Source organism: Chelonus insularis, unplaced genomic scaffold (genome assembly GCF_013357705.1).
Source record: "Chelonus insularis isolate UGA/USDA-ARS -01 unplaced genomic scaffold, ASM1335770v1 contig_88_pilon, whole genome shotgun sequence".
NCBI classification, from domain to species: Eukaryota; Metazoa; Arthropoda; class Insecta; order Hymenoptera; family Braconidae; genus Chelonus; species Chelonus insularis.
In genome coordinates this window covers 862,453-886,232 of record NW_023276776.1, presented here as the reverse complement: position 1 = coordinate 886,232, position 23,780 = coordinate 862,453, and the positions used below count along the sequence as shown (strand labels likewise).

The window sequence follows — 23,780 nt, the reverse complement described above, 5'->3', positions numbered from 1 at the left end:
GTATGTTAATTAAGTAAATATTCTTTTTATTTTTCACAATGAAGTTTATTTATAAAACAACAAACAAATTTTTACAAATAGTAATGCATAAAAATGTATTTGTACGATAAATATATTTCAAATTTTACATTTTCTTTGTTATCTTCTAAGTCTTTTTCTAATTATCGTCCTCTCTTTTGTTGTCATCTTCTGGTCGATCAATGTTTACAGCTGCTTCATTTAACATTTTGGCTAATACTTGAAGCATTTCTGTTCTATAAGCATTGACTTGTTCAAAAACTTCTGTTTTTTCACGATGCGTTAAGCCAAAGGTGGTCACCATATAACGAACCACACCCCACATTGCTTCGCGGAAATTAACTAATACATCAGCGGTTTCCTTATCACAAATAAAATTCATATTTTTGTTATCTTCAACAGTAAATATGACTGATTTTTTATTGTTATTGTTATTATCATCATCATCTCCATCACTCTGTAAACGTCCTAATATTCGATTTTGACAGAATAAAAATGATGTTAAAGGTGAAATGATGCTGCTGTTGCGAACTAATGTTGTCCTTCTTTCTGAAAAATGTGTTCGATGATCAAATAGTAAATAAGGACTTGGAAAGTTTTTTCTTTTAAAATTAACACTTTCAGGAGCAATTATAGCATGACTATTATCATTCATGACGAAGACAGAAGTTCCTTTCTTAAGTATACCTTTTCGGAAATCAAAATTTCTACGATACAGAACATTGTTTAATCCAGATAAAAGAACGCCTTTAACGAGTTCATCTAGTTGTGAATATTCATTAACACTAGCATCCATATCATCAAACATATCTTTATAAGGTAACATTCGAACAATTGTTAAATAATCAGCTTGAAGTTCTCGTACTCTATGTATTGTATACATTCTCTCATGATAAAGATTATTCTTTCTACAAAAATCTCTCGTTGTATCTTTACTCTTTACAAAGTATTTATTCCATTCTTTCAATAGCCACGCCATTGCAACCTGGTCACTTGATGGATGATACTTCTTCTTGACTCGCCTAATAGCTTCTTTATTGAATAACGCTTTGGTAAACAAATCATGATCTGATGAAGCTATAGCTGCTATTGTTAACATTGGAGACACACATTGAAAGATAGTAGAATAGACCATGGCTTTACTTATTTTTGGATCGCTTGAAAAAAATGCTATTCTTTTACCTAAGGCAGTTAAATTTTCATTATTATCAACTGCTCCAATTTTGATGAGATCTTCAATAGCTCGTTTTACTGCAAAAGCAGATGGTGGTTCTGGCATTGATTGTATAAAATCCATTATTTTTTCATCACTATAAGTTTTAATGTCTAAAACTGTTTTTTCGAGTGACGTTCGTTTTATTTCTGGTAAGGGAAACGGTTCCAATTGATCATAATGTTCTGAACTTATCATATGATAACTAACACCTGGTTTAACTCGACCAGCACGACCTTTTCTTTGTTGTATATTAGCTTTAGATACCCAAGTGTTATTGATAGTCAAAACTCCTCGATCTTCTATCCACTTTTTTTGTTTATGGATACATGAGTCTATCACATAAACAATATCAGACACTGTTATTCCCGTTTCTGCAATATCTGTAGCTAATACAATTTTTCTCTTATTTTCTGGTAATTTTAAAAATATTTTTCTTTGCTCATAAGGTGATATTCTTGAATGTATTACAAATATGGCAATTTCATTATGCGGTAATAAAGCAAATTCTTCCAAGTATTTTTTTAAAAATGTTATCTCAGACCATCCAGGTAAGAAACATAATATTCCACCTGGTGGTTTATTTTTAACAATCCATGAAATTAACTCACCCATTTTGCATATATCTGGTATAGGTACATCTTTTGTTTGTAGAACATCTTGAAAAGTTAAATCATATTGGCTCGGTGCTCGTAAGCCAAGTCGATCAATTTGACTTAAAAAATTCATTTCTACTGGATAGACATTACCTGGTACTTCAATTACTTTGCAATTGTAATAATTTTCAAATAATTCAGCATTTAATGTCGCTGACATGACAATAACTTTTAAAGCTGGATTTTTTTTCATTGCTCGTTTTACAAGTCCCAAAATCATGTCAATATTGATAGTTCTTTCATGAGCTTCATCAATAATTAGATGTGAACAATTTTTTAATGTTGGATTGAATATTAATTTACGTAAAAGAATGCCTGATGTACAATATAAAATTCCACCTGGAGTCGATGGTAATACTTGATCTAGTCTTACTTGATAACCAACTACATCGCCTACTTGCTCTTGTCTTTCCTCGGCAACACGTTCTGCCAGTGAAATAGCAGATATTCTGCGCGGTTGTGTAACAATTATATTACAATCAGTAGCGGCATTGTTCATGGCAAACTCATCCATTATATACTGAGGTACTTGAGTGGTTTTTCCACATCCAGTATCACCTTTAATTAAAATAACTTGATTATTTGATAATTCTGTAAGTATTTTCTCCCTGAAATTTTTTATTGGTAAATCAGCATAACCATCAGTCATCATTCGGCTTTCATATCGTAACTGAAGTACAAGATTTCTTTCTTTTATTTTTTCCGGTAATCTAGCCCCAGGATTTGCTCTACCAACTGGATCAGCTAATGTATCGTCTTGATACTTTTGGAATCTAAACATATCATCTTCAATTTCATCTAAAGAAGTTTCAACTAAGGATTTCAAGTTTTCTTCATATTTATCAGCAATTAATTTAGCTTCAAATAAAGTTTCTGGATGTATTGATATTCGAGTTGGAGTTTTTGATAATTTTATTATATCTGCTTTTGTGTATAGAACTGGTTTACCGTGATGCACTTTCTTTAGATTTTCAAGCCAATGTAGACATTTCAATGATGCTTGATTTCTTGCACTACTTTTGTTATTGGAAATAGCCGAAAAAGAAGATTCTGTCGGCCATGAAACACGGATTGTACACTTCCATTTATTATCATTTTTCTCCAATATTAAATGATGAAATTCGACATTGAGGACTATTTTTTCTAATTCCGTATTGACAAGTTGATAAATTTCATTTAGTTTTGATACTGGATTGTGATACATTTTCTCAATATCTATCCAACAAAAAATATAGTCTTTTTATAATGTACATTAATTTAAATATTACATAACAATTTTGCAAATAGTACTTACCCTTTAAACTGTATTTCTCTCGTTTTTCATGACGATACTCATGAGAATGATTCAATCTATCAACTACAATCGACCGATCTGTATTATAATCATTCTTTTCAATATCATCATTGTTTTTCGAAGAATTCGATTGCTCGAATAAATCTTTAGCACTTGCATTTGGTTGCTGACTGGTTAATAATTGTGATAACTTTCCATTCTCACCAAAAGGTGATAGACAATTTAAAGATGAACTTGTGTGAATTCTTCTAAGCAATTTACCTTCATTATTGATGAGTGTTACTTTTCTAGTATGATTGTTTTGATAAGCAATATGTCGTCTTGTTAAATTATTTACGATCACAGAAAAACGTTGATAAGAATATTTATCTCTGAACTTATAGCTAAGGGCACTGTAAAAAAATGAATCTTTAGAATTTTCTGTATGTTGTATTATAATATTCACATGAATATTGCTTACCTATTGTATAGATGATTATTCCTAGTGACCACAGCACTAAAACTCAACATGTTTATTCTTTTTATTTATCAATATAAAGCAATAAAAAATTGAATTTTAACGTTAATAAAAACGTTTATGTTTTAGATCGAAATTGGAGTAAATCATCTCAATGATAAACCACGAGGTCTAATGTCTTAGCCTATATATTCAGAATGATTTTATGTAATAGAAAAGTAATGTCATTACTTTTATACTCCTTAGATAAAACTAAAATAGTTATGATAAAAATATTCAGCAATTATATGTTTATATAAACTTTGAGAAATACATTAATAATAAATTAAATTCATCAGTATATATGCACATGGACTGATGAAATGATTTTGCTGGTACAGTCCAATCAAACAATAATTATTTCCGAACACATTTGGTATAGTTTGGTATAGTGAAGGTACAATCTGAAACAAGGCAACTTTTACTCCAATTATTTTTGAAAAAACGAAAAATTTTTTTAAGTGGATTGTTAAAAAAAATTCTTATTGTGTCATTTAAGTACATATGTATTTATGGATCTATTCTTTCTTCTATTACTGAAAAAATCGTACTTTACTTTTAATTTTGTGTACAGTAATTTTCTCAATTCAAGTTAGAGCCATATAAATTTATTAAAGTACATGCGCATGCTCTCAATCAAATTCCTAGATTAATAATAATAATTCTCACAGGTGACGCTTTCAAGTGTTCTAACAACCTGTCGGGTACACTTGTTAGTTATTTTTAATAAAAATTAGTTTTAAATAAAACCAATTTATAGTTCAAACTGTGTCATTTTATTATTAATTGAATCAGGAAATTAAGTAAATATTTCAATAATTATTTCTTGATGATTAGACAAAGAATGTATTTACGCAATAAAGTTAGGTCAAGCGGCTTACGGTTGATGTGCGTGATCGTATTAACGATATAGGCGTTGCTGTCACTTAGTCTGCTTCATCCTAAAATAATCGTTTTTCTTAAATTTTCACTAACGATCGAGCATCATGTCGATAATTGTTAACCATATGGACTATAAAGTGTTGTTTTCTGGTAATAATCATGTATTATGATTACTATTATTCAGTATAAATGGATATTATCAGGGTTAGTGAAATTTTTTAAACAACATAAACGATATTTTTTAAATATTATTTTCCAAGTAATCAGTCAATAATCAGAAGAATTATTGTGTAAATATATATATATTCAAAAGAAATGTTTTCTAAAAAGAAAAAGAAGCCACAAATTTCAACTCCAACTAATTTTGAGCATCGAGTGCATACAGGCTTTGACAAACGTGAAGGGAAGTTTGTCGGATTGCCACTTCAGTGGGCATCTATTGTTGGCAATAATCAAATATTAAAATCAACTAACAGACCGCTACCACTAGTTGATCCCAGTGAAATCACTCCAACGGAAATTCTGGATCTCAAAACCATTGTCAGAGGACACAATGATGTCAGAGTTGGAAGAAATAATGACAAAGCACCTGAAAATGGATTACCAAAAATAAGTACAGTTGCCAGATCCAATTCATTACGGTCTTCTAGTCCACCAAGATTAAGAAGAGATTTTAGAAATAACTCCAATTTACCACCATCAGTGCCTGAAGGTCAAGAAGTACCTTCGAATGTAAATCCAATGCAATCATCATATTCAGGTTATGGAAAACCTTATAATTATTCAGATAAAATGCGTCAAAATTCACCGATCGTAGGACAAAGCATGATTCCAAATCTTCAAAACATGAATCCTAATATGCAGTCTTCTCCAAATTTAACTCATGGAATTTCTAACCCAGCAAACCTGTCTCTGAATTTCCAGAATTTAAGTCCCATTCCCAATATGGAAAATTCCAATATCAATTCCAATACGGGTCTAGCCAATGATCATGATTTCCAGCGGATGAACGTATCATCTACACTTTCAGGACAGTTTAATGGAAATTCTCAGGTGGTTATAATTGATAATAAAATAAAAAACTTTATTAATGATAATAAAATTTTAATTGAAAAAAATTATCTTTTACAGCAATCAATTGAAACGAGAGATCATCAATTACCACAGAATGTAATAGCTCATAAATTACAGCCAAAGGTATCTCCAGTTGGTTCCATAGCATCTCAACGACCCTTGAGCCAATTAAGTACCCATAATGTTAATAAGTATGGCCAAAATTATGGTGCTGGTGAGAATACTTCATCTTCGATGCACGGTCATTTCCAAAGACCACTTGAAAGTTCACAATCAATGCATAATCTGTCCAAACCAAACGTACCATCAGCTGCCTCAGGAGCAAGTACAGTACCTGATCAAAATCAGAATATGAAAGTTGCAGTGTCATCTGGAAATCTTGTGAGTGGTTCAACTAGTGTGCCAGCTAACAGTACCAATAAACAGAATACCGATCAACGATTGACGCATGAACAATTCAGAACAGCTTTGCAGATGGTTGTAAGTCGTGGTGATCCTAGAGATAATTTAGAAAACTTTTTAAAAATTGGCGAAGGTAGCACAGGAACAGTTTGTATTGCAACAGATAAAAATACCAATAGACAAGTTGCTGTCAAAAAAATGGATTTGAGAAAACAACAACGACGTGAACTGTTATTTAATGAAGTTGTTATCATGAGAGATTATCATCATCCAAATATTGTGGAAATGTATGATAGCTTTTTAGTTGATGATGAACTTTGGGTTGTTATGGAGTACCTTGAAGGAGGTGCACTTACCGATATTGTCACACATTCACGAATGGATGAAAGTCAAATAGCAACCGTTTGCATGCAGTGTTTGAGACCACTCGCTTATCTTCATTCTCAGGGTGTTATTCATAGAGATATCAAATCAGATTCAATACTCCTTACTGCCGATGGTAGAGTCAAATTATCAGACTTTGGTTTTTGCGCTCAAGTATCGCAAGAATTACCAAAAAGAAAATCCCTTGTTGGAACTCCTTACTGGATGAGTCCTGAAGTTATATCAAGGTTACCTTATGGACCAGAAGTTGATATTTGGTCACTAGGAATTATGATTATTGAAATGGTCGATGGAGAACCGCCATTTTTCAACGAACCTCCGTTGCAGGCAATGCGAAGAATTCGTGATATGCCACCACCTAAATTGAAGAATTCTTACAAAGTAATACAATTATATAATACTAGGAATGTTAATAAGTTATTAAATTGTATGTTATAACTAATAATACTTTAATTTGTCTTATTAGGTAAGTCCACGGCTGCAGGGTTTCTTGGAAAGAATGCTAGTGCGTGACCCAGCTCAAAGAGCTACAGCTCCAGAACTGTTACAGCATCCGTTTTTAAGACAAGCACAGAGTCCGAGTATCTTGATACCATTAATGAGAGGTGCCAGACATACTAACTGCTAACACGTTATTAATACTGTTTTTTATTTCGTTATCATTTTATTGGACGATACGATACTTAAATTCGATAAATTATATTTAATTCTATTAATTAAAAAACATTCCACTATTTTAATAAAAGCGCTTTTTTTCTATTTTATTTATAAAAATAAGTTAAAAACACTAATACATTATATATATATATAAACATGATACATAAGATTAATTTTAAATGCAAGTGCCTTTGAAATGCAAAAGGATATTTTGAATGTCTTAATTTTTTTATCATCTTACAAATTGAAAAACATATTTTAGTAATAAATAGAAATTGAATAATTGAAATTGAACATAGTAGTAATGAATTTAAAAAAGATATATTGAAAATGTTAATTAAAAATCGGCATATTTTTGGAATTAAACATAATTGAAATGATATTTATATTAATTACAATATGAATTGGTGTATGTGAAATTTTTTAAAATAGAAATGAATAACGAGTCACTAAAAACGGCTTTTAGTTTTAATTGTATAAATTTTTAATTGTCGTTATATTAATACCGTACTTAATTTAAACAATTCAACGGAAGCTTTAAATTTAGCAAGTATTTTTTTAATCCACATAATAATAAGAATTGGTTTTAATTAGTTATACTTAATATTAGATTTTTTTATGAATATTTTCAAGAATTAATAATAATACTATTTATATACCTGAAACAACTAAAAGTACTAAAAGTTTTCAAATCATAAATATTTTTATGTACATTTAATATAATTCATTGGCTTTTTACTTACAAAAATAATAAATACAATAAAAGATATCAATAAATATGTAATATTTTTAGGGAAATATAATTGTGTAAATAAATTGTACTATTCAAGAATAATGTGTGTGAAAAATTAATACAAATACAAAACATAAAGAAATAATTATTGTATCAATTTAATTAAGAAAAAAAAAAGAAGAACATTTTTTATTATTTATAATATTAACTGTTAATCTTTATATTTTTTTTGTCGATATCAAGATGGCACAACTATTTGTAGAAGTGAGTCAAATTTTTTTGACAGTTAGCCTAATTGTAGGATTAATGTCTTGTTTAATGATTAAATAAAAAATTGATGAGCTGTTAAAAAGATATCGATTGATAACAGAGTAATAAAAAATTGCAATATGCAGTCATTTTCAATATTAATATTAAATTACTCAGCAGTAGGATGATGAAAAAAATTAATCTAACTAATCAATGTATAGTAGAAGAAATTTTTATAACAACTACTCGTAGGTTTACAACAAATATATTGTTGTTAAATATGATTCTAATCTTAATAGACATAGGTATATGATAACGATAATACATATAATAATGACTGAAATATTTCATCATCCAGTAAATTGAAACGTCATACTTACATTATCCTACGTATCTTATCAATAAAGATAATAGACATACAGCATGTATACATACGGAATTACAAGAAAGGAGGCGCGGCACATTTTCATTGGCTAGTTGAGGCGAGCCTCTCGCTTGACCGGAACGACCTTCACATTCCACATACTTAATAAATACTTATGCAGACAATAAGTAGTCAATCACCAGAACACGTTGATTTACATTTTTCCAAAGTAACAGGCAAAATTGCTGATTTCATTTCAAACTGAATTAATTGATTTTTTTTAAAACTCGAAAAAATTTAACTAATTTACATATATTTATATATTGAAATATATATTTTTTTTTTATCAAATGCGCTTTTCAACAAATACTACAAATGTTTATAATGAGTGCGTATAGGTTAATAAGCTTTTACATATGGTAGATAAATAAATGAATAACAAGTCTAGACATTGACTTACGAATTATATCAACTATAAAATAATGTTATTGACGAGTTATATTTTCAATTCCAAGACCTTCTGTTGTAAAAATATATAAAATACGAGACATGTAGAAAATATGTGTCTCCAATTTAATTGAAAAGAATTATCTTCAATGCCTCAGGCTCTGAAAAATTTCCTATAACTAATGCGTACTTTAAGAAATATCTTGGAAATAATCAATGGCATTTAACAAAATAATTAGCCAAATTTTTTGGATTTTACATCATTTCATGTAAAAAAAAATCATTAAATATTTAAACAACAACTGAATATTTAATAATAATTTTAAAAAATATATTATTTATTACTTGTAGGTTTAATTAATTTTTTCTTTCAAGTATTTAGAACTTTCTCGATTATAAATAATGATAAATTAAAATGGATAACAATTAAAGTGAGAATAATATTGATAGTTGACATATATTATGTAGCCAGAGGCGTATTGAATATCGAGAATGTGATTGGTCGGTTGGATGCCGTGCCTCTGCTCACGTTTCACGTTTGGAGTAAACCAAGAGTGAATGATGAAATAATCAAAATATTAACGATGAAAAATTGTGTGTGTTAATAGATATGATTAATAAATAGTAATTCAACAGTAAATTAGATGACATTGTCTCCATTATAGATTTTTAAAAAAAAATCAAGATAGAAGGCTAATTTTTTTTTAATTTATTCAAATTTCATGCTGTTATTCCTATCACAGAAAAATATTCCAATAAAATTTGTGTTGAGTATTTCATCAATTATCACTCTACTCTACTTTACGTAATTTATCTTACAAAATAACTATTATATAATAAAAATAGGCAATTTAAATGTGTTTATAATTTTACTTATTTATTATGATTTAAAAACAAAATAAATACTTAGTTTTATTGGATTTTCAATCAATATAATAATGAAATCTTATTTATATTTGTAGAAAAATTCTAAAACTAAGCAAATATCTACTAATTGTTGAAGCTAAATTAATTATACCATTCTATAACTTTTTATAAATGTTCTAATAAATTTTTATCACTGAAATGAGTTAGAAAATTATAGTATTTGAATTTAAAAAAGAAAATAGTCTTGTTAAAAAATTGGTGAGTTGAGGATTTTATAAAGTAGTGACATTTCACTTGTCACAACAAATCATTTTCCCATTCGTTGAATGGACCATTCTTGTTGACAAAGTGGGCAGCGATTATTTTGTTTAACCCACAATGACATGCAGCAATAATGGAATGAATGATTACATTCACCCCAAACTACGACACAATCTTGACGACCATCAGAGTCCTTTTTACTTTCAGCTTGACATCGCAAACAGGCATCTAGAAACAAAAAGAAATATAATAAATTAAATGCTTTAAAAAGTAATTTAACAGAGATGAAAAAAAATGTTTTATAAAGTAGAAATATTTTTAACAGTTAAATGGAACACATTGTACGTCATAAAATTCCTAATACATAAACTAATAAACTTTTGATTGTTCTACTCTATCAAAGGTAATTGTTAAGTACATATTTCTTTATGAAAGTATTAAAAGATAATCTAAACTTGAATATTGTACGTAATATACTGTAACCATTCTTATCATCAGATTTATAGTAGTTAAACCTAAATGACAATTTCAAGAAAGTGAACAATAATCATCATAAACTGTAAGAATAAAAAAAAAAAAACAATTTAGCCAAAGTACATTATAATGAAGCTGAACTTAAATGCAAATGATGTGATATCTGAATATGATTATTCATTTCACTGAATAATGATAATAATGAAAAAGGAAGTAGTAATTATCTTAAAAATCCAAGATAATTGATATTGGTTGTACAAATAAGATAAAAAATGTTATTTTCTTATTGACGATAGTTAAAAATCAGTTCAATTAATTATATTTGCTAAGAAATAAATTAATAGATTCTTCAGTAACCTTAACCCAGCCCCCATAATAGTTTTGATTGACAGTTTTATATGCTTTGTATGTAAAAAAAATTTGATTATCATTCATATATATATAACATATATTTTATGTCCTACAACACATGATGATGACAATAATTAGATTGATTAGACGAAATAAATGACGATGGATATAAAAAAAAAAATTTATATAAATACTAATCTACACTCATACGAAGATACTATGGGTATGTAGGATCAATGGAAATTTTTCGATCAACGATAGTTGGAAGCTTCTTCAAACGATGATTAATTGGCCCCAGTAAAAGGAGAAATTAAAGCTGGTTTTGGAATATTCCTATAGAATAAAATGATTTGATTGTTTTAATAAGAATATTATTTAGCCATTTTTTAAGTTAGAAAATGATTTATATTATTTGGAGTAATTTTATAATTTAAAATATATAATAAATAATTGAAAAAAAATGTTCAAACCTTTGTGGCCTTTTTACCTCCCTTGTCAACTTATTTGATCCCCCATATTGGGTTATTGACCCTTATTATTTGTTAAATACAATGATATACAATGACACGCATAATATAATTGTACTGAAATCGGAACATTCGAGACTAATACACACGGCACATCAGTTGATGATGTTTTATGTTTCTACACTGGGAAAAAAACTTACTGTGAAAGTCGCAATACATTATTTTTTTGAAATTTACTTGGTAACATTTTGATAGATTCTGTTTTAATGGTTATATTTTAATTAAAATACATTTTTATTGTGCTTGATTATTTTTAAATATAATTATCTGAGTATTGGTTTATTTTAATGTCCCATTTTTTCAAGATCTATGGTAACAGCTGTGTATTATGTCCCCTCGATTTTCACTCCAAGTATTTTCAAACAAAAAAAAAATTAATATTATTTAATCAGTGTCAAAAATGACAAAAAAGTAAAATTGATGAAAGATAAAAATTTGATTGAAATGGTTTAACAAATATCTTATGGTTGATTAGGCTCAAGTTAATATATCTTCCCAATGTAAAATATAATGTTTAAAAAAGATATAAAACAAACATTGACATAATATTATAAAGCAAGTTGTTAACCACATCAAGCATAGCAATGTTTCTTTTTCGGAACATACAACATACATACGTATTAATATTAACTTTATCGATCAGATAGAATCTTTCAATGGAAAATTTTTTTATCAGTCATTTCATAATATAACTAACATTGAATTTTATCAAGAATCATTTTTTTCTTGAAAAAACATAACCATGTTAATGCTTTGTTTCTAAATATAACAGTAAAATCATTACAGGAGACTCGAGAAAAGTCAATAACGGTGAAAAATTTTTTCTTCGCATATAATCATTTGTCTACCAAGATGTACATAATATCTAGATGTGTCATGTCATAAAAGCCTACAATATTATTAAAGATATTTTGACGGTCATTTGAGCCAATAAATGGATAAGTTTGCGTCACGCACTCACGCACTCTTGTTGCATCGTTCACCACCAATTCTTGCACCCCACCATTTAGATCACATTTAACTAATACACACATAAAATCTTACAATACTATTCACTTATCCCCTCTATAATGTCTATACATATGATACAGCACCTTAGCCGTTGGTCGAGACCATTCGGACGTGACTGCGAATAATTCTGGCGCCGATCTTGAAGACTTGTATTTGTCTGCATATATATAAAAGCCAAATCCTTACAGCTGATTAACTACATTTCTAAACCTTCGACTCGTTCAAGCGCATTAAGCCACGTGAAAATTTTTATTTACATTCATTTGATATTCGTAATATATACTCATACATTTCAAATAAATGATCTTTTTTAACAAAACTTTCTAAAGGCAACATTCAGTATTATTTTTATATCATTATCATTTTAGTTGTCCTTTCCAATATACATTATTATTATTGTTATTAATATTGGTTGAATAAAATTATCAAAAATCAAGACATGTTCAAGTAAAAGATGATATAATTGAAAGTAGTTAATGAAGTAAAACAAGAGTATATGAATGACTGTAATCAAAGTATCGTTGAAAGTTTTGGCAATTTATTGAGTGGCAGTGGCGCACGTGAGAAAGAGAAAGAAAAATTTTTCACAAGAAAAAGTAAAGACATAGCAACAGCGCCCGGTAAGACGCAAAAGGATAACCGGCAAGCCATTCCACACGCAATACTTATAGCTGGCAGTTAAACAAGAAAGTGCTCGACATTCGAAATAAATCAAAACAAGTCACATTTGGCGAATTTAATTCTGTTTTTAGTGATTATTCCAATCCACGTGTGACACTTGATATTTCATCATGGATAAAAACACTAGACTGTCCAGAACTTCACAAAGGAGACAAATAATGCAACCATGGCCTTTATGTTTGATTTCATCTGCCAAATCGACCGTAAGTTTATTTATTTTTCTTTTTTATTTCTTTCTATTCTAAATTCATAGGTCACATTTGTATTGCTATTTATATACAGTTCATTACAAATTTAAGTCGGTATGGAAGTATGTTGACAGTATTTTATCAAGCTCCCAACTTTATTATTTGTCCTTTTCTATCTTAAGAAGTTACTTTGGATGTATATAGATATATAACACGTTTATAATCAAGTTGCTCTTTTTCCTGTCAGGCTTCTGGAAAGTTCCATGCGCTTCCGTGGGACTACGCCACGAGCTGATGCTGATATTTCATTTTACAGTCTTTCCAATGATAATTGCACATTTGTTTATTCAATGCTTTATCTTCATTATGTCTGACATCATTTTACCAACAATTCACACACAAAATTGAAAATTTAGTTCAAAGACTAATTATTTAAATTTTTATTTACTTTCTAAGTAATTATTTTTATTAGTATCCAATTCAATTTTTTATCAAGCCTAGTTGATGGCACAATTCAATCGATTATTTATTTATTAGAACATTCATTAGAGTATTATCATTTGGTGAAATTTAAAATGAAACAAATTTTTGAGTACACGTGTTGAATGTCACGTGGGAGACTAAGTACATGCATGAGAAAGATGTTAAAAATAAATGATTTATTTATAATGATGACCAATGGAAATACAATTTCTTTTTAGTTTTTCATATTTATTATTTTACAATTTTTTTTTTTTTTTGATTGGAGTAAACATCAGAACAATAATCTCATTGACCTTATTCGATTTGGATAATAATTATTGAATGAGAAAAAGATGAAGAATTATAAGAATGAAATGATAAAAATTTTGATGTCATTTGAAAATAAAATATCGAGATTGATTTTTGATTTAACGAAGAGTAAATATGACATTGACTTATAATTAATATTCATATCATCATGCAATATAATCTTTTTTCGATAAAACAAGACTAATGAAAGAATACAATAATAATTATATCACGACTATTGTGCATGGATAAAAGATGATGACAATTAATATTGTAAGAATTTATTTTATAAAACAAATGATAATAAAAATAAATAAAAATAATTGTTTATGATTTATGAATAGTTAATTGTTGCAATATTCTGACAGTAAAATGTAGAAGAAAATAGATAAATAATATGAATATTACAAATATGAATGAAATATAAATGTTGTTTCTAGTAAACAATCATTTCTTAACACGTAAATTAACAAAACATTTAAAAGTTTACTCCTTTACGAGTTTTATCTCACGTGATTGTGATGTATTTGTTATTTTTCTGTCCGTGAATAGTTTAGTTATGATAAGAAGTTTGTATCGAGTAAGTTGCAATTTAGCTTTTCCAACATGTTGGAAGTTATTTCTACAATTGAAGAAAATTTTGATACACCAATGGACCTGGTAATGAATTTATCACTGATCTACTCTATATTTTATCAATTAACTGTCATAAAATTGTTACTAAATTTTATTTTCCATGTTAGAACACACTAATGTGATTTGAAAAAATTCATATGATGGTTAACTGTGCCGAAAGCACAATATAAGTCAAAGTTTAATTTATCATTAAGTTCGCCTTAGGGGTTATCACTCGCGGGAATACAAGTCGACCAATCAATCATTAAAGCATCAGACACATTTTATTTCTTCATTTTTTCATATTCTCATTGGTCAATTTTACTATTCTATTTCTTTTTCTTATGCTCTCCGCCCTCAATATGTTGATAAAAACCATCTATATATACCAACTTTTTCATCAAATCTCTTCAATATTTCATTTTTCTTTTCTCTTATTTCTGTTAGTTTTCATTATTCGAACAAATAGTTTAGTGTAAGTGTCTAGACCTCATTGTCTCATAAGTTATTTCGTTATAATTTATTTCAACAATTTAATATTTTTATTTATGATCTGAAACATTTTGATATTCATTGATATGTAATTACATTGATATAATAATTATTCAAATTTATTAATATCATGATGTCTTTCTTTTTTATTAGGAACGATCGGTCCATCAAAAATATTATCCTTGGCTTCCATCCCTGGGTAAACCATCAACAGCATCTTGTAACATCTCTGAAGACTGTGCATCAAATACCACCCTCCTAACGAACGCATCTCCATTCAACAGTCAACAAGCCCTTGTTTCTGATAAGAAAAAACCTACAGTTACAAAAAGTAGCAAGAATAATAATCACTCTGGAGCAACAAGTTATTATGCTGAGAATCTTAAACACGAAAACGATTTAAGATATTCGCAAATACTTAGGACTAACAATAGAAATATTACCATTGTTGACTTGAAACAATTAGAACCTTTAGTGATGGATGATCCAATGACTTTGGAGGAAGGAGATATTTTAATAGGATTACAAGAACAGAAAAATGTTCAAGATATTAGTAAGACTAAAGAATGCCAAAAAGTATTTCCAGAGCCAGAATTTCGACGGTTTAATACTAAAAAAATTCTGCCAGTGCATTTAACCAATATCATGTCACAGGTAAGTTGAAATTATTAATTAAACCATAAAATCATTGAGATAATTTATTCAAAAATTTTAAAGAAAAGTTTCATCAGCCAATTTTTTTTTGTTCGTTCTTCAACAAAACAATAATCGTTTTTTTATGAATTTATTCATTTTATTATCAATTTAAAATTTGAACAAAAATTTTTAAATAATACTTTATTAAGAAATAAATAATATAAATTATTATAATTATTTGTGTATTTGTTTTTGTTCATAATACGATTATAAAAATTGGAATAAAATATTTCACTCAAATAATGGTATTGAAGAGATAATAAGAACGTTCTTTAATGATCATTAAAGTGTTTTCGAAGATTATTTTATTAATAAAAACAAAAAAAACCTTAATTTTTTGAAATGAAAGATAATGGAATCTAAATACCAGACAAAGTATTGCATCACATATATATATTAATTGATAATTTATTTATTTAGTTTTCTATCATTACTAATTTAATTGAATGTACGAAATATTTTTTTAATATTACAACATTTTTTATAAGTGAGAAAATTTTTTGACTGATAAAACTTTTTGAAATTATTTTTATTTAAATTAGTTAACAATAAATTTAAAATGTTCACGATTATACGTATCGTAAGAATATCTTCATTTTGATTTTTAAATGAAAATTAGATTAAAAATATAAAAATTCATCACTGCAAAATATTTTTTATCAATCTGTTGATCTTTTAATTTTATTCATAGCAATAAAATAAAATTCAAATTGATATAAATTTGAGTGGCTAAATAATTGATTCATCTAAACTATCTATCAAATATAATTATGATTAAATTATTATTTTCAAAGTATTATTGATGGAAACATTTTTATCTGCATATTTAGGTCAGCTTGACCGAATTTAAACTCTGAGAATAATTGAAAAAGTTCATCTATTGAGATCTTAACTTTAACAATTCAACATTAACAATTCATTTCAATAAATCATTGATAAATTTGGGAATTTTATGTTTCTCTAAGAGAATAGATTGTGATATGAATCATTATAGTGTATTGCTTTGTTAAACGACATGACACATTTCCAGAGTTTTCTGATTATTGATTCAAAAAGGCAAACTTGAGTAAATAAAAATCATTTAATATTTACTCATTATTTGTTTAATCATTTTATGTTTATAAAAAGATATTGTTCCATTAAAATTCAAATGTTCATAAATGTCTATTTAAAAATCTATTTATCCTTATTTTTATCTCAAGCATCATGACTTTAACGTTCATTAGTTGAAATTGTCAGTCTCATGCACAAAACAATTCCTTGATGTTCAGTAGTACAACAATATCTGTACAATAATCATCCTTGCAATTGTGTCACTTGTATAAAAGTAGTAATGATGAAATATAGTCAGCCAAGTATTGAAAAAAAAGATTATTGATATTAAATCTTAATCTAAACAATAAGATTATTTTTATTACATTAAAGCAAAGTCAACTAATTAAATAATCAACAAACATTAATCAATAAATGGTTTTTCATTTATTGTAAAGTTATCAGAGTAATTCTAGAAGATAATCAATACAAGTCATGACCTTCGCATGTTTTTTTTTCTGCGGATATACCCATGCATTATAAGGGTGAACAGTGATGAAATCTATTTCTAGGAGTAATCGACACGAAGCTCTTATTTTTGCTAATCTTTCAAGCTATATATTGGTGTAATTATATCTTACAATTAGTTAACTGTATGAGCACGAATTTCTTTTTATTGCTATAAAAATAGTATAATAATTTTATTATTATTCAACATATTTATCAAGTTATTATTATCATTATCTAAAACAATCATATTTATTTAACTAAATTGAAAAATAACATAATAGTAATACGTATACAATATGATGAATAATGGAAAAATTTTATAATTGTCAAATTATTTGAATCTTATCAGATGAAAGAAGGTGTGAAATTTTAAATGACACTAAATTAAATAATAATTACTGCGGAAGAGGAAGGGAAATAAATATTCTCAAATTGTTATAAATTTATTCATTATTTTTTTTTTTCAATTGACTCTAAACTTGTTATTAAAATAATAATTGATTGTACTTATTGTTATACATTCTAGTTATTTTTAATAATTAATGAGATACCATTGTGTATTTTGACTATTTACTTTTCAATGAAAATAATGATGAGTAAAAAAAAAAACACTTGTCAAATAGTAAAATTATGTATGTCGACAAATTATTATTTAATAATCTATTTAACGTAAATATTACGTTTAATAAACGTAACGGAAACAATTATCGCAATGTAATGGTTAATAAATTAAAAATAAAAAAAAAAATTAAACTCACGAATATCAACAAAGATTATGCTCTGATTTGTTAAATTTATGGAAAAATTTAATATCCTGATCTAGTTGACCTCGATTTTCTAAAGCCTTCTTTTATACCTTGAACTTCTTTTTCTTAAAAAGGATATTATAAAATTTTTCATTTATTTCTAGTTGTCATGATTAAATAGTCAACATTTAATTATAAACAATTATTTCGAAAAAAAAAGGAAGAAAAAAAATAGATAGATTAAAATAAAAATTTTTTAATTCATCAGCAAAGTAGTACTATTCATCAAATAATAAAACTCTTATCATTGGTCTAACACAGTCTAACATTTGGTAATAAAAAAAAAATTTATAAAATGTACGAGCGTGCGCAAATATTCCAAAGATTTAGAAGGTCAGCTGGAACATTAACAGTAGAGTTTGAATACCATGCGTGTGTATCATTTGGTCTGATGTTTGCACTAATTTTAATCAAGAATGGTACAATAAATAACACCAGTAATAATAATTATAATAATATTAATAAAAACAATAAAAAAGTCACATAAATGCTATTCAAGTTGATGATATGAATATACTTCAAGATGTGTTGATAATAATTGTACTTGCAGTCTTTAGGGTACGTGAGTAGGAAATTAATATGTGACATTGGGTCTTACGAATCCGTGAAATTACCTAAGTGTTGAGTGCGAGAAAGAAAGAATAATAAGAGTTAAGAAATAAAATAGAGGAAGAGTAGCAATAAAGGAGGGATGGAAGAGGTCGTTTGACGCGACAAATGATTGCCCCCCTGAAGAGTAGTTGGTATATAAGTGAAGTCGACAAGAGTCGATAGCTCATATTAATCTCTGACACCTAAAAACTAAACCTTTATTTCAAAACAAACGTGGACCTGGTTCGTGGATAGTGATAAAAAATTTTTTACAACGATAAGAGTTAATCAGTAATGAGTTTACTAAACTCAAAATAATATTTGTTCAGTTGTTTCATTAGTATTTCATTATTAATTTTTTTTTTTTTTTTTCAAACTGTTGAATAAAAATTAAAAAATCAAAATGAAGATTCTTATGCGTGCTGATACCCATGTGAATATTGAAATACCAAGTAATACACCTGTCGCAAAATGTACTTTTTCTCAGGTAGATATTTTTATTTAAAACATTTCTATTTTAATTTATGGCAATATAGAAAGAAAAAAAATCTATATTTATAATAAAATATTATTATTTCATATTAAAAGTGTCATAGTTTTGATCAAATTTATTTTAAAGGACAGAAAATATTTTTTTCATTCAAGTTAAGACTTTTTTTTTTTTTTTAGTGAACTGAATGATAAACAATAATTGTTATTAATTTTCTGATTCTAGGTTCTTGCAGCATTATCAGTATCATTAGGATCATTAGTTGTTGGTTATTCCAGTGGCTACACTTCACCAGCACTCCCTTCCATGAATAATACTGAAATATGGAACCTCTATTTAACCAGTGAAATGGTAAGTTTATTGATAATTTATTATCATTTTATGAAAATGTTTAAAAAAAAAGAAACAGTTTTTTGTTATAAATAATTTATAAATAATATTAATAGTATTTGATGCAAAATATGAAATTGATAGATTTATAATAAATCGACACTGTGGTAGAATCAACGTCCTATTATTGACACAAGGGTTATTAGATCTGTTTAAAAATTAATAATCTTTATAGAATGGTCAAGTGATACTTGTGGTCAGGGGCGCATTTTGATTAGCTCATGATTATTAGCCAGTGACAATAACATTGCATGATTCATTGATTGGTTGAATGCTGGACACACCGATTTATTTAGCTATTGAATGTCTAGAGAAAAGAATATCTCATATGTCATAGATATTTTTATTCTTTTAACATACTTACTAGTAGCTATTTGATAATATCAATAATAACGACAATATTATAAAAAAACAATATAATAAATAAGAGATTTCATTTTATATTAATGTCCTTCATACCAATTTAACTTTCAATTTCGCAAGGTTATTATTATTTTTTTTTAAATACATTTATTATAATAAAAAATAATAAATTGGAACACTTGTCATAGAAAACCTGAACACCATCTTCATGATGATCTTGAATTATCAAAAATAATAATTTTTATTAAAATAACTTTACAGGAATCTTGGATTGGATCTGTTATGCCACTTAGTGCAATTTTTGGTGGTATCGCTGGTGGTCCACTAATTGAGTACTTAGGAAGACGAAATACAATCATGCTTACAGCGTTGCCATTCATTGCAGGTAAATGAAGTTAAACTTTTTATTTATTTTAAGCCATAATGAAATTTAATATTAAACATTAGTCACTGTCTCAGTTTCATATTAGTTTCTATTTAATTAAAATAATTTAAAATTCTATTTAATTACAGCTGGATTAGTGATAGGAATGGCAGTTAATTCATGGATAATCATAGTGGGTCGTATACTTAGTGGTTTTGCTGTTGGTATTGCCTCATTATCGCTACCAGTTTATCTTGGAGAAACAATTCAAGCTGAAGTACGTGGGACACTTGGTTTACTACCAACAGCATTTGGAAACATAGGAATTCTGACAGCATTTATTGCCGGCGAGTACTTAAACTGGTATAAACTAGCGTATCTGGGAGCTTGTCTACCTATTCCATTCTTTTTGTTGATGCTTCTTATCCCTGAGACACCAAGATGGTTCATTTCCAAGGGCAAAACAAAGAAAGCACGTAAATCCCTACAGTGGTTACGAGGCAAAAATGCAGATATATCAGAAGAACTTGCATCAGTGGAGAAAGCTCATGTTGATAGTGAAAAAAATTCATTGAGTAATCCTATTAAAGAATTATTCCAAAGTCACTACATCAAACCTCTATCAATTTCATTAGGTCTTATGTTATTCCAACAACTATCTGGTATAAATGCCGTTATATTCTACTCCAAAAAGATATTTGCAACTGCTGGAAGCTCTATCAGTGATGGTCTCTGTTCAATAATTATTGGATGCGTTAATTTTATTTCAACATTCATTGCAACAGCATTAATTGATCGTCTAGGACGTAAATTACTTTTATATATTAGCAGTGTTGCTATGATTGTTACACTTGCACTCCTTGGAATATTCTTCTATTTATACGAACATAAGTATGATACATCAAGTTATGGTTGGATACCATTAACAACATTAATCATTTACGTTCTTGGATTTTCACTTGGATTTGGACCAATACCATGGTTGATGATGGGAGAAATTTTGCCAGCTAAAGTCAGAGGACAAGCTGCAAGTATTGTTACTGGATTTAATTGGATCTGTACTTTTATCGTTACTAAAACATTTCTTAGTATTGCTAATGTTATTGGACAGGCTGCAGTATTTTGGTTGTATTGTGGTATTTGTATCATTGGTTTGATATTCGTGATAGTTTTTGTGCCAGAAACAAGAGGTAGATCATTAGAAGATATTGAGAAAAGATTAACTGGACCAGTTAGAAGAATGAGTGCAATTGCTAATATAAAACCAATGCCAACAGCATGTTAAAATAATAATAGATTATAATAATATTGTAAAAATTCAAATTATATTTTCATATTAGCCATTTTTAAGAGAAAGGTTGAAATTCATATCGTGTTAGGACAACTGAGATTGCTCTCTTTCATAAGTAAAGTACAACTTCTCAGTTCTCATTGTCCTATATTTGAAAATATTTTCATAAAAGCAATATTTACAATCAACGGTTCACTTTCAGTAAATAATTCATTATTATTATAATTATTATAGATCATGGATGACAGTATTTATATCTGATTAGTTGAACTTGTGAGTAAATAACTTCATTTCATAGTTTTAATCATCATTATCATTATTTTATTTTATAGATATAAATATATAAATCAATAATTTTCACTTATTTTAAGTACTTATCTGTGAAATAATTAGTAGCACATTTATATTTTCAAAATGATTCAATCAAATGAAAATATTTTAATGTTAAAAATTAATTAGGTCTTATTTTAAAATCATATGTATATATATAAATATAATTTTGTAATTAAATTCGATTTGACATAGTCGTCAAAAGCCTACCTCATTGACATATAGGCAAAATAATTATACCAACTGTTTTAAAGCTAATTATTTGTATATTTATACATATGTAATAATGAATTTAAGAATTATATAATATAAATAATTGTGTTGAGCATTAATATTCAACCAAATAGAGATTTTTAAAGTTATCAACACAAAGTTTTATAATTAAACAATGTTACAAGATTCTAATAATACTTTATGAATTTAATGTAAATAGTATTGTAAAAAAATTTATTTTATGAAAATAAAATTTTTTAAATTAATTGAAAAATTGGTGACTCTTATTTATATTCGAATAATTATTAACAACATCAACCATATAAACAAATGAAAATTTAATTTCATTGTCCTCAAAATATCCAATAATTCATATTTCCGTACATTAGTTAAGAATTCTTTCAGGAATTTTAGGGATTATACAGTATTGTTTACATAACTCCAAAATTATTATTATACTTCATTATTTGAATAAATCAAAAATACTCCAAAATAAAGGTTGAAATAATAATGGATATATTTTGAAAAACTTACCCATTACTTGAACTCGGCAAATAGCACATGTATCACATTCAACATCCCAACTCCACATAGCAACTGCATTCCATTTTTTTAAAGAAAATAATTTATCAGGTTTAACATTATCGCCATCACCTCGTTCACCACTTTCATGATCTTGATCACCCATTTCTAGGTTATATCACTTTTATTATTAAAAACTATGCTAATATGTAATATAATTTGAAGAAAATATTTTTCCTTACTTTCTCAGAAATGAATAGACATAAACAGGAAATGATTTGATGTCCTTCAATTCCTAATTAGAACTGTATTTAAAAATGATATTAATTAATGATGTTTGTAAACGAAAAAAAAATACTAGTAAATAAAGCACTTTATATGGCAAAATGCCGCTTGCAAAACTGTACGATATATCACATGTGTGTATAGTGTAATATAACCGCATTGTATGGATTTATATTCAATTAATAACTACGAATTTACTATTAGAGTTAGTGATCGAAATGAAAAAAATGTAAGGATTTTATAAAACAAGTAATGATGTAAATAATAAAATATTTTAATTAAAAAATAAGAATAGATAATTAATTAAAAAATGATTATTAACTAATGCATTTAAAAATATACTCTTCAATAAATAGATTTAATTTTTTTGCTTTTATAATTATAAACATTATTTTAATTATTATATTGAGAATTTATTTTTAATCACTATTATTTATTACATAAACAAGTCCTTAACATAAATATATTAAAAGTAAGATATCTTGATGAGTATTAAAAAATTTTCGTTTAAATTTAGTGCAGTTAGACTAGATTCTAACATTAAAATTCTTTAAACTCAATTTACAGCCAATAATAAAGGAAGCAAAGTTCAATTATGACTTACTCATTCATTTAAAAAAGCACGTATAACACATACATTAAATAATAAAAAGTTTACTTGGTGTTTAAATTTAAATGCTATTGCCATTTCGGAGTTTAAATTATTTTGTTTCGATATATCTTCAATAGAATTTCTTACAATTGTATATATCAATTTTTTGTATTTATTTTAAAATATATATAGAATAAG

At 27.1% G+C, this 23,780-nt stretch overlaps 4 protein-coding genes across 7 annotated transcripts; 2 read left to right on the top strand and 2 right to left on the bottom strand.

The window, feature by feature from the left end:
• Positions 1-30: 30 nt before the first annotated feature.
• On the bottom strand, positions 31-3,995 carry LOC118071833 (ATP-dependent RNA helicase DHX30-like). Its single transcript, XM_035091267.1, has 3 exons — positions 3,642-3,995; positions 3,182-3,573; positions 31-3,102 (listed from the first exon to the last, which is right to left on the bottom strand). The coding sequence occupies exons 1-3, from the start codon at positions 3,689-3,691 to the stop codon at positions 158-160; spliced, it is 3,387 nt and encodes a 1,128-aa protein (XP_034947158.1). The 5' UTR covers positions 3,692-3,995; the 3' UTR covers positions 31-157.
• Positions 3,996-4,874: 879 nt separating this feature from the next.
• On the top strand, positions 4,875-7,247 carry mbt (serine/threonine-protein kinase PAK mbt). Its single transcript, XM_035091411.1, has 3 exons — positions 4,875-5,612; positions 5,691-6,800; positions 6,886-7,247. The coding sequence occupies exons 1-3, from the start codon at positions 4,875-4,877 to the stop codon at positions 7,045-7,047; spliced, it is 2,010 nt and encodes a 669-aa protein (XP_034947302.1). The 3' UTR covers positions 7,048-7,247.
• Positions 7,248-9,725: 2,478 nt separating this feature from the next.
• Positions 9,726-23,121, bottom strand: Roc2 (Regulator of cullins 2). 2 transcript variants are annotated; one of them, XM_035090908.1, is made up of 3 exons: positions 22,948-23,121; positions 22,718-22,873; positions 9,726-10,225 (listed from the first exon to the last, which is right to left on the bottom strand). In XM_035090908.1, exons 2-3 carry the CDS (start codon positions 22,869-22,871, stop codon positions 10,044-10,046), a joined length of 336 nt encoding a protein of 111 aa, XP_034946799.1. In that variant the 5' UTR covers positions 22,872-22,873; positions 22,948-23,121; the 3' UTR covers positions 9,726-10,043. The 2 variants fall into 2 exon arrangements, with proteins under 2 accessions (XP_034946799.1, XP_034946800.1); XM_035090909.1 differs by lacking the exon at positions 22,948-23,121 and having other exon boundaries at positions 22,718-22,941.
• On the top strand, positions 12,580-22,351 carry LOC118071656 (facilitated trehalose transporter Tret1-like). 3 transcript variants are annotated; one of them, XM_035090905.1, is made up of 5 exons: positions 12,580-13,244; positions 15,261-15,761; positions 19,458-19,583; positions 20,247-20,370; positions 20,499-22,351. In XM_035090905.1, the coding sequence occupies exons 1-5, from the start codon at positions 13,152-13,154 to the stop codon at positions 21,632-21,634; spliced, it is 1,980 nt and encodes a 659-aa protein (XP_034946796.1). In that variant the 5' UTR covers positions 12,580-13,151; the 3' UTR covers positions 21,635-22,351. The 3 variants fall into 3 exon arrangements, with proteins under 3 accessions (XP_034946796.1, XP_034946797.1, XP_034946798.1); XM_035090906.1 differs by lacking the exon at positions 12,580-13,244 and adding an exon at positions 14,573-14,660; XM_035090907.1 differs by lacking the exons at positions 12,580-13,244; positions 15,261-15,761 and adding an exon at positions 18,375-19,229 and having other exon boundaries at positions 20,499-22,350.
• Positions 23,122-23,780: the final 659 nt, after the last annotated feature.

Excerpts from the sequence above, each read along its gene's own strand:
- LOC118071833 (XM_035091267.1), bottom strand. The coding sequence starts at position 3,691 with ATGTTGAGTTTTAGTGCTGTGGTCACTAGGAATAATCATCTATACAAT. Across the intron at positions 3,574-3,641 it reads AATAATCATCTATACAATAG|TGCCCTTAGCTATAAGTTCA; the intron begins GTAAGCAATATT and ends ATTTTTTTACAG. Across the intron at positions 3,103-3,181 it reads AGAGAAATACAGTTTAAAGG|ATATTGAGAAAATGTATCAC; the intron begins GTAAGTACTATT and ends TTTGTTGGATAG.
- mbt (XM_035091411.1), top strand. The coding sequence starts at position 4,875 with ATGTTTTCTAAAAAGAAAAAGAAGCCACAAATTTCAACTCCAACTAAT. Across the intron at positions 5,613-5,690 it reads AGTTTAATGGAAATTCTCAG|CAATCAATTGAAACGAGAGA; the intron begins GTGGTTATAATT and ends TATCTTTTACAG. Across the intron at positions 6,801-6,885 it reads AATTGAAGAATTCTTACAAA|GTAAGTCCACGGCTGCAGGG; the intron begins GTAATACAATTA and ends TTGTCTTATTAG.
- LOC118071656 (XM_035090905.1), top strand. The coding sequence starts at position 13,152 with ATGGATAAAAACACTAGACTGTCCAGAACTTCACAAAGGAGACAAATA. Across the intron at positions 15,762-19,457 it reads TAACCAATATCATGTCACAG|GTTCTTGCAGCATTATCAGT; the intron begins GTAAGTTGAAAT and ends TTCTGATTCTAG. Across the intron at positions 20,371-20,498 it reads AGCGTTGCCATTCATTGCAG|CTGGATTAGTGATAGGAATG; the intron begins GTAAATGAAGTT and ends ATTTAATTACAG.
- Roc2 (XM_035090908.1), bottom strand. The coding sequence starts at position 22,871 with ATGGGTGATCAAGATCATGAAAGTGGTGAACGAGGTGATGGCGATAAT. Across the intron at positions 10,226-22,717 it reads TTGCCGAGTTCAAGTAATGG|ATGCCTGTTTGCGATGTCAA; the intron begins GTAAGTTTTTCA and ends TTTTGTTTCTAG.